General features: G+C 48.7%; 1 protein-coding gene across 1 annotated transcript; it reads right to left on the bottom strand.

Moving 5' to 3' along the window:
• Positions 1 to 2444: 2444 nt before the first annotated feature.
• C1QTNF8 (C1q and TNF related 8) lies at positions 2445 to 6073 on the bottom strand. Its single transcript, XM_056503247.1, has 2 exons — positions 5713 to 6073; positions 2445 to 4412 (listed from the first exon to the last, which is right to left on the bottom strand). Exons 1-2 carry the CDS (start codon positions 6032 to 6034, stop codon positions 3865 to 3867), a joined length of 870 nt encoding a protein of 289 aa, XP_056359222.1. The 5' UTR covers positions 6035 to 6073; the 3' UTR covers positions 2445 to 3864.
• Between the last annotated feature and the right edge of the window lie 4592 nt (positions 6074 to 10665).

The raw sequence follows: 10665 nt of genomic DNA on the forward strand, positions 1-10665 counted from the left end.
ACTTGGGAGTGGGCAGGAAATCTCTCAAAATTTAGCAAGGAAAAGGTGCTGAGGGCAGAGAACACCCCATGGATTTGGCCTTTCCAGGTGCTGCTGCCTGGATCTTGCCAGGAAAAATAAAACCACTCTGGAAAATCAGGAGGAGAATGAGCAATCTGAGGATTTACAGGAACAGAGCCCAGAGCAAGAACAGGAACCCCTAAAACAAATCCCACCTCTTGTCCTGGGAAGGATGGAGATTCCCAACCTCTCCTGGCTTTGGGAATCACCATTCCCAGCCTTTCAGAGTTTGGGAATCACCATTCCCATCTTCTCCTGGATTTGGAAATAACCATTCCCATTCTCTCCTGGATTTGGGAATAACCATTCCCAACCTATCCTGGATTTGAGAATCACCATTCCCATTCTCTCCTGGCTTTGGGAATCACCATTCCCATTCTCTCCTGGATTTGGGAATCACCATTCCCATTCTCTCCTGGGTTTGGGAATCACCATTCCCAACCTGTCCAGGCTTTGGGAATCACCATTCCCATTCTCTCCTGGGTTTGGGAATCACCATTCCCAACCTATCCTGGATTTGAGAATCACCATTCCCATCCTATCTAGGCTTTGGGAATCACCAGTCCCATTCTCTCCTGGGTTTGGGAATCACCATTCCCAGCCTCTCCTGGATTTGAGAATCACCATTCCCATCCTCTCCAGGGTTTGGGAATCACCATTCCCATCCCATCCTGCATTTGGGAATCACCATTCCCATCCTCTCCTGGATTTGGGAATCACCATTCCCAGCCTGCAGGGAGGGTGTGGGAGGGCAAAGTCTCCATCCAAGCTTTTAGCCGGGATTGCTCCCTGGCTTGGAAGCGCTCTCTGTTTGTTTTCCCACTTTTCCCCTCCCATCTCCTGCATTTTCTCCCAATCCTTGGGAGCGGATAGATCCTCACCAGAGTCATTAAATCCCATTCCACTCATCCAGAGGCAATCCATTAGCCTGATTTGTTGCCTGGTTTCCTTATCGGCCTCGATGTTATCTCGCCGTTCCTGTTGTAAATCCAAAGTTTCCTCCTGGAGAGGAAGGGAAGAGTTTGCCCAAGGCACCAGTGCCTGTTGTTATTCCCGAGAAAAATCCATCCAGAGGGGTGAAACCACACCCAAACAGGCTCTTTATCCCCAGAACAGGCTGGGAGGAGATGGGAATGAGGGATTGTGGCATTCCTGGGATAGAGGGAGCGGAACAACACAGAGCAAAGGGGATTTAAGTTGGATTTTAGGGGTTCCAGCCCTGGAAAAGGGATTTTAAAAGGTGGCAGTGAGAAAACCTTTGGACATTCAGCTTTTAGAGATTCCAATTGATTCCCAAAACCCTCAGCAGGTTGAGATTCTTGGTGGTTTCAGGCCATCAGGATCCTGTGGACACCCTTTGGATTTTGCCTCTGGAATTGATGTGGATTTAATGATTTCCCCTCTTTATCCCCAAAACAGGCTGGGAGGAGATGGGAATGAGGGACTGTGGCATTCCTGGGATAGAGGGAGCTGAACAAACAGAACTGGGGAGGTTTAAGTTGGATTTTAGGAAAATTTCCTTCCCAGAAGGGCAATCCAACCCTCAAAAAACACTTTAAAATGTGGCAGTGGGAACATCCAGCTTTGACATACTCCAGTTTTTCCCCCCAAAACCTCGGCAGGTTGTGATTCCTGGTGAGTTTTAGATCCCTAGGGATAATTTGGATCCTGTGAATCCTTTTGGATGCTTGGAAAGGTCGTTGTGCCCCTGGGATCGATGTGGATTTAATGATTTCCCTTCTCCTGGCACTGAGATGAGTCATAATGGCTCCAAAATCCAAATATCTCTCCTGGGGATGTATTTATTCGGGGGTAAAAACGATGGATTTTTGCTGCTTCCCAGGAGAAAGGGAATTTTCTGGAACTTCATGGATTAAACACATTCTAGGTGGGGTTTTTCCAGGGAATTTTTAATTGTAGTTTTAGTCAGTGCAGCAAACTGAAGATGGGAATGAGCCAAAATTGTGGAAAAACTGTGAGGAATGAGGAATTCCAGAGCACCTGGGAATGCTCCTGCCAGCCTCACATCCAGCTGGGAATTTTTTCCAGCCTAGGGATGGGACAGGGAGGATTTAGAAGTAGGAAAAGGAGGGAACAGAATGTGGAGCTCTCCAATGTGGCTTTAAAATGACAGAAATTCCCCAGGTTTCCTTTTCAGGATGCAGGTTGAGGGAAGCAGGAGCACACTCAAGGTTTCAAGGCTTGGGATCCATTTTTATCCAGAATTTCCTACTTAAAAGTCCCCATTTTCAGGAAAAAAAATCTTGACGATTTGGGATTGATTTAGAGGAAAAGGAGGTGGAGACAGCTTGCTTTTGGGAATTCTTCGGATTAAAGGAGCTAAAATTGTTCCCAGAGACTTTTCCAGAGTCAGTGAGGTGTTTTTAGCTAGGGAATGCAGAAAAACTTATGGGAAAAATTATGGAAAAATGAGAAACAACCCCAGGTACTGAAAGCAAAATCTTTATTTCAGCTACTTTTCCCAAAGCTGGAGGAAGTGAGATCCATGGAAGCGTTTTCCTGGCAAGAATTTCCCTGGATTCTTTGTCCAAAAGGGTTTGGGAAGGAAATGAGAGACTGGGAGAAAAGAAAAGAAGGAATGGGATAAAATGATGAGGTGCTGCTGCATGCACCATGGTTCTATCCATAATTTTTTAGGAAAAAAGAAAACCCCAAATCCCTAAAAAACACTGCTTGAACAAAAACTCCTTTTTATTTCCAGTTTTTCCTCCATTTTCCAGAAATGATGCTGCTCCAAAATGGGAATGTCCAGATGGGAGCACAGCCTGAAATCCCAGCTTGGCAAATCCCAAATTCCCAGCATTTTGTTCAGCTGGGAGCACGTTCCCAGCCAGGCTGGATGTTCTCATGGGAAGTTTTTCTCTGGAGCTTGTGGTTGGACCAAGCTCTGATTTCCAGGAAAAACTTTCCAGAATCCATGTGCTGTTATTTCTCTAATTCCATAGTTCTGCTGAAATAATGGAATATGGCATGGAATGGAACCAAACTGGAATTTGAGATTAATTCCTGTGCAAAATTTGGATTTTAACACCAAATTTCCAACCTGGTCCCGCTAAGGGGGGGCTCTATTTAGCCAAGATTTTTACAGGAGTAACAACACTCCTTAATTAGCACCTGGATAACCGCTCTGGTCCTTAGGGATAATTATTTAATCATAATGATATCCTAATTATTATAATTCCTTCTTTAAAGCACAGCAGAAGAGGGAAATTTTTGCCACCAACTTGGCAAATTTTTGGGGATGTTCCTCAGGGTCTTCACAGGGAATTGGGAAACTTCTGGAATTTTTGTGCAGGTGGAACAGTCACCTTTGTCCACACAGGGGTGGAAAACCACCCTTCCAAGGGCTACAAATATTCCAAATGGAATGGGAGATGCAGGGAAAGAAGGGAAATTTTTAATGCCAACTTGGCAACTCTTTAGGGATATTCCTGAGGGGTTACACAGAACTGGAAAACTTCTGGAATTCTTGTGCAGTTGGAACAGTCCCTTCCATCTATAAATGAGTGGAAAAACCACCCTTGCAAGGATGACAAATATTCCAAGTGGAACGGGAGAGGCAGGGAAAGACGGGAAAATTTTGCTGTCAATTGGAAAAACTCCAGGGATGTTCCTGAGGGGCCACAAAGGGAGCTGGGAACCTCCTGGAATTCTTGTGCAGCTTGGATCCTCGCAGATGTGGAAAAAGAACTCTTCTAGGAGCTACAACCGTTCCAAAAGATGCACTTCTAGAGGGAAGACACTGCTGGACGCCCAAAGCTTCTCTCTGGAGCTGAGGAGCTCCTACTCCAGGGCGGGTTTGATCAGGTGCCCGTTGAAGATGATGTAAACATCCGACTCCTCGCTGTAAACGGCGTTTTCCCGCTCCCTCTTGAACATCCTGACCCAAACCTCATCCCCTTCCTGCAGGTCCAGCATCAGGCTCTGGCTCTGCATGACGCTCCTGTCGCTGGGCTGGGCGTACAGGATGGCCACGGGCTGCTCGTTCCTCATCAGGTGCAGGTAGGTCTCCTTGAAGTTCCAGGTGTGCACGTTGAGGCTGAAGTAGTAAATCCCGGGCACGTAGCAGAAGAACTTCCCGGAGAACATGTTGAAGTGCTGGTAGAGGTTGACGAACTCGGTGTCGAAGGTGAGGTGCTGGAAGTAGTGGGAGCTGTGCTGGGGCTGGCGGCGGCCCACGGAGAAGGCGGCGAAGAGCAGCTTGCAGGAGTGGCCCTGCGGCCCGGCCCGGCCCGGCTGGCCCTTGCGGCCCGGCTGCCCCCGCGGCCCGCGCTGCCCCGCCGGCCCCGCCGCCCCCGGCCACCCCCGCTCGCCCCGCTCGCCCTTCTCGCCTGCCAGGGGGAGGGAAAGGGGTGTCAGACACCAGGATGGCTCACACAGATTCAGGGGAGAACGAACACGAGCATGGGACACCCAGACTCTGGAGACAAGCAGCAAAGGAGCTGCTGGTGCACGGTGCGCCCAACCCGCGGATATCCGTCCGATATCGGGAGTTTCCCAATTCCCAGGAGGATTAACCCAAGAATATCAATCAGATATCAGGAGTTTTCCAATTCCCTGGAGGATTAATCTGGGAATATCCGTAAGACATCAACAGTTCCCCATTCCTCTGAAAGATTAACCCAAGAATATTCATCAGATATCAGCAGTTTCCCAGTTCCCAGAAGGATTAACCCAAGAATATCAGTCAGATATCAGCAGTTCCCCATTCCTCTGAAGGATTAACCCAAGAATATTCATCAGACATTAGCAGTTTCCCAATTCCCCAGAGGATTAATCTAAGAATATTAGTCAGATATCAGCCCCTTCCCACCCCTCTGAAGGATTAACTTTGGGGCATGCTTGGGCACCACCACATTTTGAGGACCCCTTGATTTTATTTTGGGCACCCTTTGACGTTATTTTGGGCACTTTTGGGCACCGCTTGACCATGTTTTGGGCACCTTTGAGTACAATCACATTTTGGGCACTCTTTGACCTTATTTTGGTCACCTTTGGGCACCTCTTAACCTAATTTTGGGCACCTTTGGGCACCACCATATTTTGGGCACTTCTTAACCCCATTTTGGGCACAACCACATTTCGTGCACTCCTTGACCTGATTTTGGGCACATTTGGGCCCAAAATGACCTTGTTTTGGTCACCTTTGTGTACACCCCCATTTTGGGCACCCTTTGACCTCATTTTGGGCACCTTTGGGCAGCACCACATTTTGGGTACCTCTTAACCCCATTTTGGGCACAACCACATTTTGGGCACCACTTGACCTTATTTTGGGCACATTTGGGCACCTCTTGACCTTATTTTGTGCACATTTGGGCACCCCTTGACCTAGTTTTGGCCACCTTTGTGTACAACCCCATTTTGGGCACCCCTTAACCTCATTTTGGACACTTTTGGATATAATGACATTTTGGGCACCCCTTGACCTTGTTTTGTGCACATTTGGGCACCCCTTGACCTAGTTTTGGCCACCTTTGTGTACACCCCCATTTTGGGCACCCCTTAACCTCATTTTGGACACTTTTGGTTGCCCCTTTCCCTTTGCTCTGAATTTCAGGCTGAATTTGGCCGTAGGGAAGGCGCGAAGGAAGAGCAGCAAGGGAAAGGCCGGGAAGGAGCTGCACCCACCTTTGAGGATGGTGATGTCGATGGTGGGCTGGATTTTGGGCAGGGAATACTGGGGCTCTCCGCTCATCCTGGCCCACCTTTGGGACACGATGGGCACGGGCTGCTCCTCGGGCCCGCAGCACCTGACGCACGAGAGGCGCCGGCGGGGCAGCGCCCGCTCCGGCTGGGATCCGGCATTCCCCACGGGAAGCAGGAGCAGCAGGGCCAGCAGGAGCACGGAGCTCATCCTCGGGAGCAGCTGGAGAGGAGAGGGAACACAAACCATTAGCGGGGAGATCCCAATCAGGGCCACCTGGCCAGTGCTTTCCTTGGGGTTAATCATTAACGGAGCCCGCAGCGGCAGCGGGAGACTGCAGGTGGGAACGGTGCCCCTCGAGAGCTGCAAAAGGCAATTCCTGGCTGGCACTACCTGTGACAGCTGCCAAGAGACACCAGGTCAACAAAAGGACTGGGGGGGAAAAATCCCAAGCCAAACAAAACCTGCTGGGAGCAGAAGCTCCGCTGGAAAAGCTCTTGGAACAACCCCTACGGGAAGTTTCTGGGGAAAAGACAAAAGTGATGCTCTCTTGGTTTGTTTGGTGCCTCAGTATCCCAAAATTTTCAAAATTAAGGATAAAATATGGAATTTTATTTGAATATAGAGTCCAAGCCTGATTTTTTTGAGGGGGAGGAAAATCCAAGAGGAAAAAGAAAACAAGAAGAAATGAATATAATTTCTATCTTTAAATTTCTATCTTGCTGGTGACTTCTTTCCATGCTTTATCCATTCCCATATTCTCTTCCAATCAGAATTCCTGTGTGTATTTCCCAGTTTGGTTTTCCCATGTGTGGAATGGAAACCCAAAAAGGAGCACCAAACTGGACCAAAGTGGGATTTGCTCTGCAAATGAATCCCCTTGTTCATCTGCTCCTGGTGAGCTCCAAAGGTTCTGGATGCTGGGAAAAATCCAGGGAGAAAATGTCTCAGATGGGGAAAAAAGAGGAATTTTCACTGACCTGTTCCTATGGAAAATTTGAGCTGATACTGGGAGAAAACCAGGGACAAATTCCTCTTTTTTCTCCATCTGAGGCATTTTTTCCTTGGATTTCTCCCAGATTCAGCTCAATCCTTCCCTGGGAACAGGTCAGTGAGGAGCCAGAGAAAATTCCTCTTCTTTTCACCTGTTCCTAGGGAGGGATTGGAGAGGGATACTGGGAGAAATCCAGGAAAAAAATGCCTCAGATGGGGAAAAAAGAGGAATTTTCTCTGGCTCCTCACTGACCTGTTCCCAGGGAAGGATTGGGGCTGGAGATTGGCCACTCATTCCCCTTCCATGTGTAATTAGTGTCATTCCACTGATTGCAGTGGAGCCTCATCCAGGACAGATTTCTTGGATCGATGCCTCCGTGGATCTTCTCCAAAGTCCAATTAGTGAGATGGACTCAGGCTGACCCCAGGCTGGGAATGGCTCCTCTCCCACCAGCTGGAATTCCTGGAATAGGTCAGGAAATGGGTATTGGATGGCCTGGATTTCATTGGATATCCAGAATTCATGGATTTCATGGATTTCATTCCATGGGTACCCAGAGGGAGGGAAGGAGAGAGAACTTCCAGCCTTGGAGCTGCTTCCCTGGGAATAAAATGAGCCAGGGGAGGAAAAAAGGAGGAAAAACCTGTCAGGAATGGGATTGGACAGCATTCCTGGGAAATGTTTTCTCCCCGTTTTTCCCTGCTCCACAAGAAGTGTCAGTCACACCATTCCAGCTTCCTGGAAATCCAAGAAATCCTTATTAGCAGGAAAATAATGAATTTCCCTCCGAGAGCAGGAAATGTTCTTTCCTGAAATCGATCCGAACTGGAAATTCCTTTGGATTTGTAGTTGTGTCTCATTCCAGTAGCTGCTGGACGAGGGATCAACCCCCTTTTCCATCAGCATTCATGCCTTGAATTCCATGGAATTAAATCCTTTTTAATTTTCATTAATTTTTAAAGCCATCTTGGAGTTTCCAATCAGGAATTAAAACACAGGAAGATTAAATGAGCAGAAAATCCTAAAAACCAGCCCAGGATGGACCTGATGGTCTTGGAGGGCTTTTCCAACCTCAGGAATTCTGGGATTCCCTGAGACATGGTCTGAATTCCTGCTGATATTTTCCTTCCTGTTATTCCCAGATCTTCACTTGGAAAAAAAATCCATTACTTGCTTTAAATTCATGGACAACATGAGGCACTGCCCTTTTTAATTTGGGACAAACCTTGATTAAAACCCCACAGTTCAACCCAAAATCTTGATGGAAAACTCACGGATACGCCAGCCCCAAAGCTCAGCACCATTCCAGACATGGAAAATATTCCAGTTGTGCCTTTTTTACCTTTTTTATCTTCTCTCCAGCCTCAGGCTCCTCAGGGCTCCGGGGCTCCTTGGACTGGGAGCAGCAGGAAACGAGGCATCCTCAGGGCTGGGATTTTCCAGACACTGCGCTTCCTCTCGGAAAGGATTTATCAAGAATTTGTTTTATTTTCTCCCCCAGAAGGATCTTAAATTTCCTAGTGGGCAGCTCCTTGTGGAAAAGCCCAAAGCACTGGAGGAGTTTGTGTGTTTTCCAAGGAAAATGCTGCTGGATTCTGGTGCCGAGATCCTGTCGGACAAAATATCCCGGAGATCCTGCAGGAGCTGGGCTGGGGCAGAATGATTTGGGAGCTCCCAGGCAGGAATATTTACATCCCAAAAAGGAAGTGGGTTAGGAATTCCCACTGCCTGTGTGGCTGGAGGATGAGTGATGTCCTTGTCTGGGTGTTTATGCAACCCTGGGATGATGGAGAAGAGGGGCTGGAAGTGCTGCTGGAGCTGTGAGAGGGGCAGGAAAGGAGAAAAAAAAAAAACCAAAAACGGGATCCAGCCATGGATAGATCCAGGAATGGAGCTGCATCTGGATTTGCAGCGCCTGGGTGAACATTTGTCTGGGAACTTGAAGCTCCTTTTCCAATTATCTGGTTTATTTTAAATTTTCTGGTGCTTTTTTATCCTGGGCCTGTTTCCAGTGGGGGTGATTCCCTGAATTCCTCCATCCTGGGAGGAGCCAGCCCTGCTGGGAATTCACTGGGAATTCACCAGGAGTGGGAAGAGACGAAATTCCCAAGGAAATATCCCTGCACACCTGGGGGATTGGATGGATTCAACACAATTCCATGGATTTAACACAATTCCATGGATTTAACACAATTCCATGGATTTAACACAATTCCATGGGGGTGCTGCAGGAGGAGAGGCTGTGCCTGGATGGAAACATTCCTGTGCAAATTCCCAAGGTTCCATCCTGCCCCAACAGAAGGATATTGGTGATTCCCAAGGGAACAGTTTTTCCCTTTTTCCTTCTCTTTATCCCACAGTTCCACCTTGCCCTGCATGGACAGGGAGCAGGAGGATTCACAAGAGAAGAACTTTTCTCTTTTTCCTTCTTTTTATCCCAAGATTCCATCCTACACTAGAAGGAGAATATTCATGATTCCCAAGGGAACAGCTTTTCCCTTTCCCCTTCTCTTTATCCCAGGGTTCCACCCTGCCCTGGGACAGGGAGGAGGTTTGTGATTCCCAAGGGAGCACGGGCAGGGAGCAGGAGGATATTTATGATTCCCAAGGGAACAGCTTTTCCCTTTTCCCTTCTCTTTATCCCAAGGTTCCTTCCTGCACTAGAAGGAGAATATTCATAATTCCCAAGAGAACAGCTTTTCCCTTTTTCCTTCTCTTTGTCCCAAGGTTCCACCCTGCCCTGGGACAGGCAGGATCATCCAGATTCCCAAGGAGCAGGAGAATGTTCCCGATTCCCAAGGGATCAGCTGTCCCCTCTCTCCTCCGTGTCCCTGCCCTGGAATTGTCCTGCCGTGTCCTGGAATTGTCCCTGCTCCAGCCTGGGCGGCTCCCTGGCAGAATTCCCTGCTCCCGAGCCAGCCCAGGCGGTGATTCAGCAGGAATTACTGTAAAAGTCACTCCCAGGACAGTTTCTCCTGCAGGACAACCCCCGCTGATCCCTCCTTCACCCTTCCCGATGGAAAAGCAGCTTTCCTGGGATTTCCCACCGCTGGGAATTCAGCCAGAAGCTGAATCGGGGTTGTCCCTGCAGAGAAAATCCCAGGTGGGATTTTCCCACCGGGATGCGGTGCCTGGATGCCGCTCCCATCCCCAATCCCAGCCCGGAGCGAGCAGCACATTCCAAAGGGCTGGAGAAGCGCAATTCCCTGGAAGTTTCCACCCCCGTTTTCCTTCCTGCCCCGTGTCCCGCAGCCACATCGGATCCATCCCCATCCCCATCCCACCGGGAGCTGCATCCCGCCGGGAAAAGCTCCGGCCTGGGGTGTCCAGGGATACCAGGATCCATTATCCCGGGATAATGCCATAAGGAATTTTAATTGGGGTAAATTCAAGCCAGCCCAGCATTTCCAAAACCTCTCACTCCCGCCTTTCCCTGCTCAGCAGGGTGGGAATGCTGTGCATCCACAGGGGATTTCTCCCTTTATCCCAATCCCTGTATCCCCATCCCTGGTACTCACCTCGTCCCTCAGAATCCCTGGATTTCCCTTCCCTTATTTCCCTATTCCTCAGCTGCTGCTGCTGCAGTTTTTCAGGCAGGCTGCAGCTTCCGTGCTGGGATCCAAGAGAAACAGGGAAAGTCAGGAAACTTTGGCAAAAGGAATTTTTTCCCCGGTTTTCTTTGCTTGCACCAACTTGTGCTGGGCTCCTGTGCCTTTGTCCCACTCCGGTTTCCTCGGGATTCGTTGCCAGTCTGGAATTCCACAGAGCCTCTCCCTGGGATGGAAATAAAAAGTGAAAAAAAATTTGGATTAAAAAAAAAACAACTCCACCACAGAACCCAAAACCACATCCAGAGTTCCAGCCAAGAGGGAAAGTGCTGGGATCACATGGAAAGAATTTTTCTTTGGGACATTTCGGCATCTTTTTAAGCAGGAGAAAGGGA

This window comes from Oenanthe melanoleuca, chromosome 14 (assembly GCF_029582105.1).
Source record: "Oenanthe melanoleuca isolate GR-GAL-2019-014 chromosome 14, OMel1.0, whole genome shotgun sequence".
Taxonomy (NCBI): Eukaryota; Metazoa; Chordata; class Aves; order Passeriformes; family Muscicapidae; genus Oenanthe; species Oenanthe melanoleuca.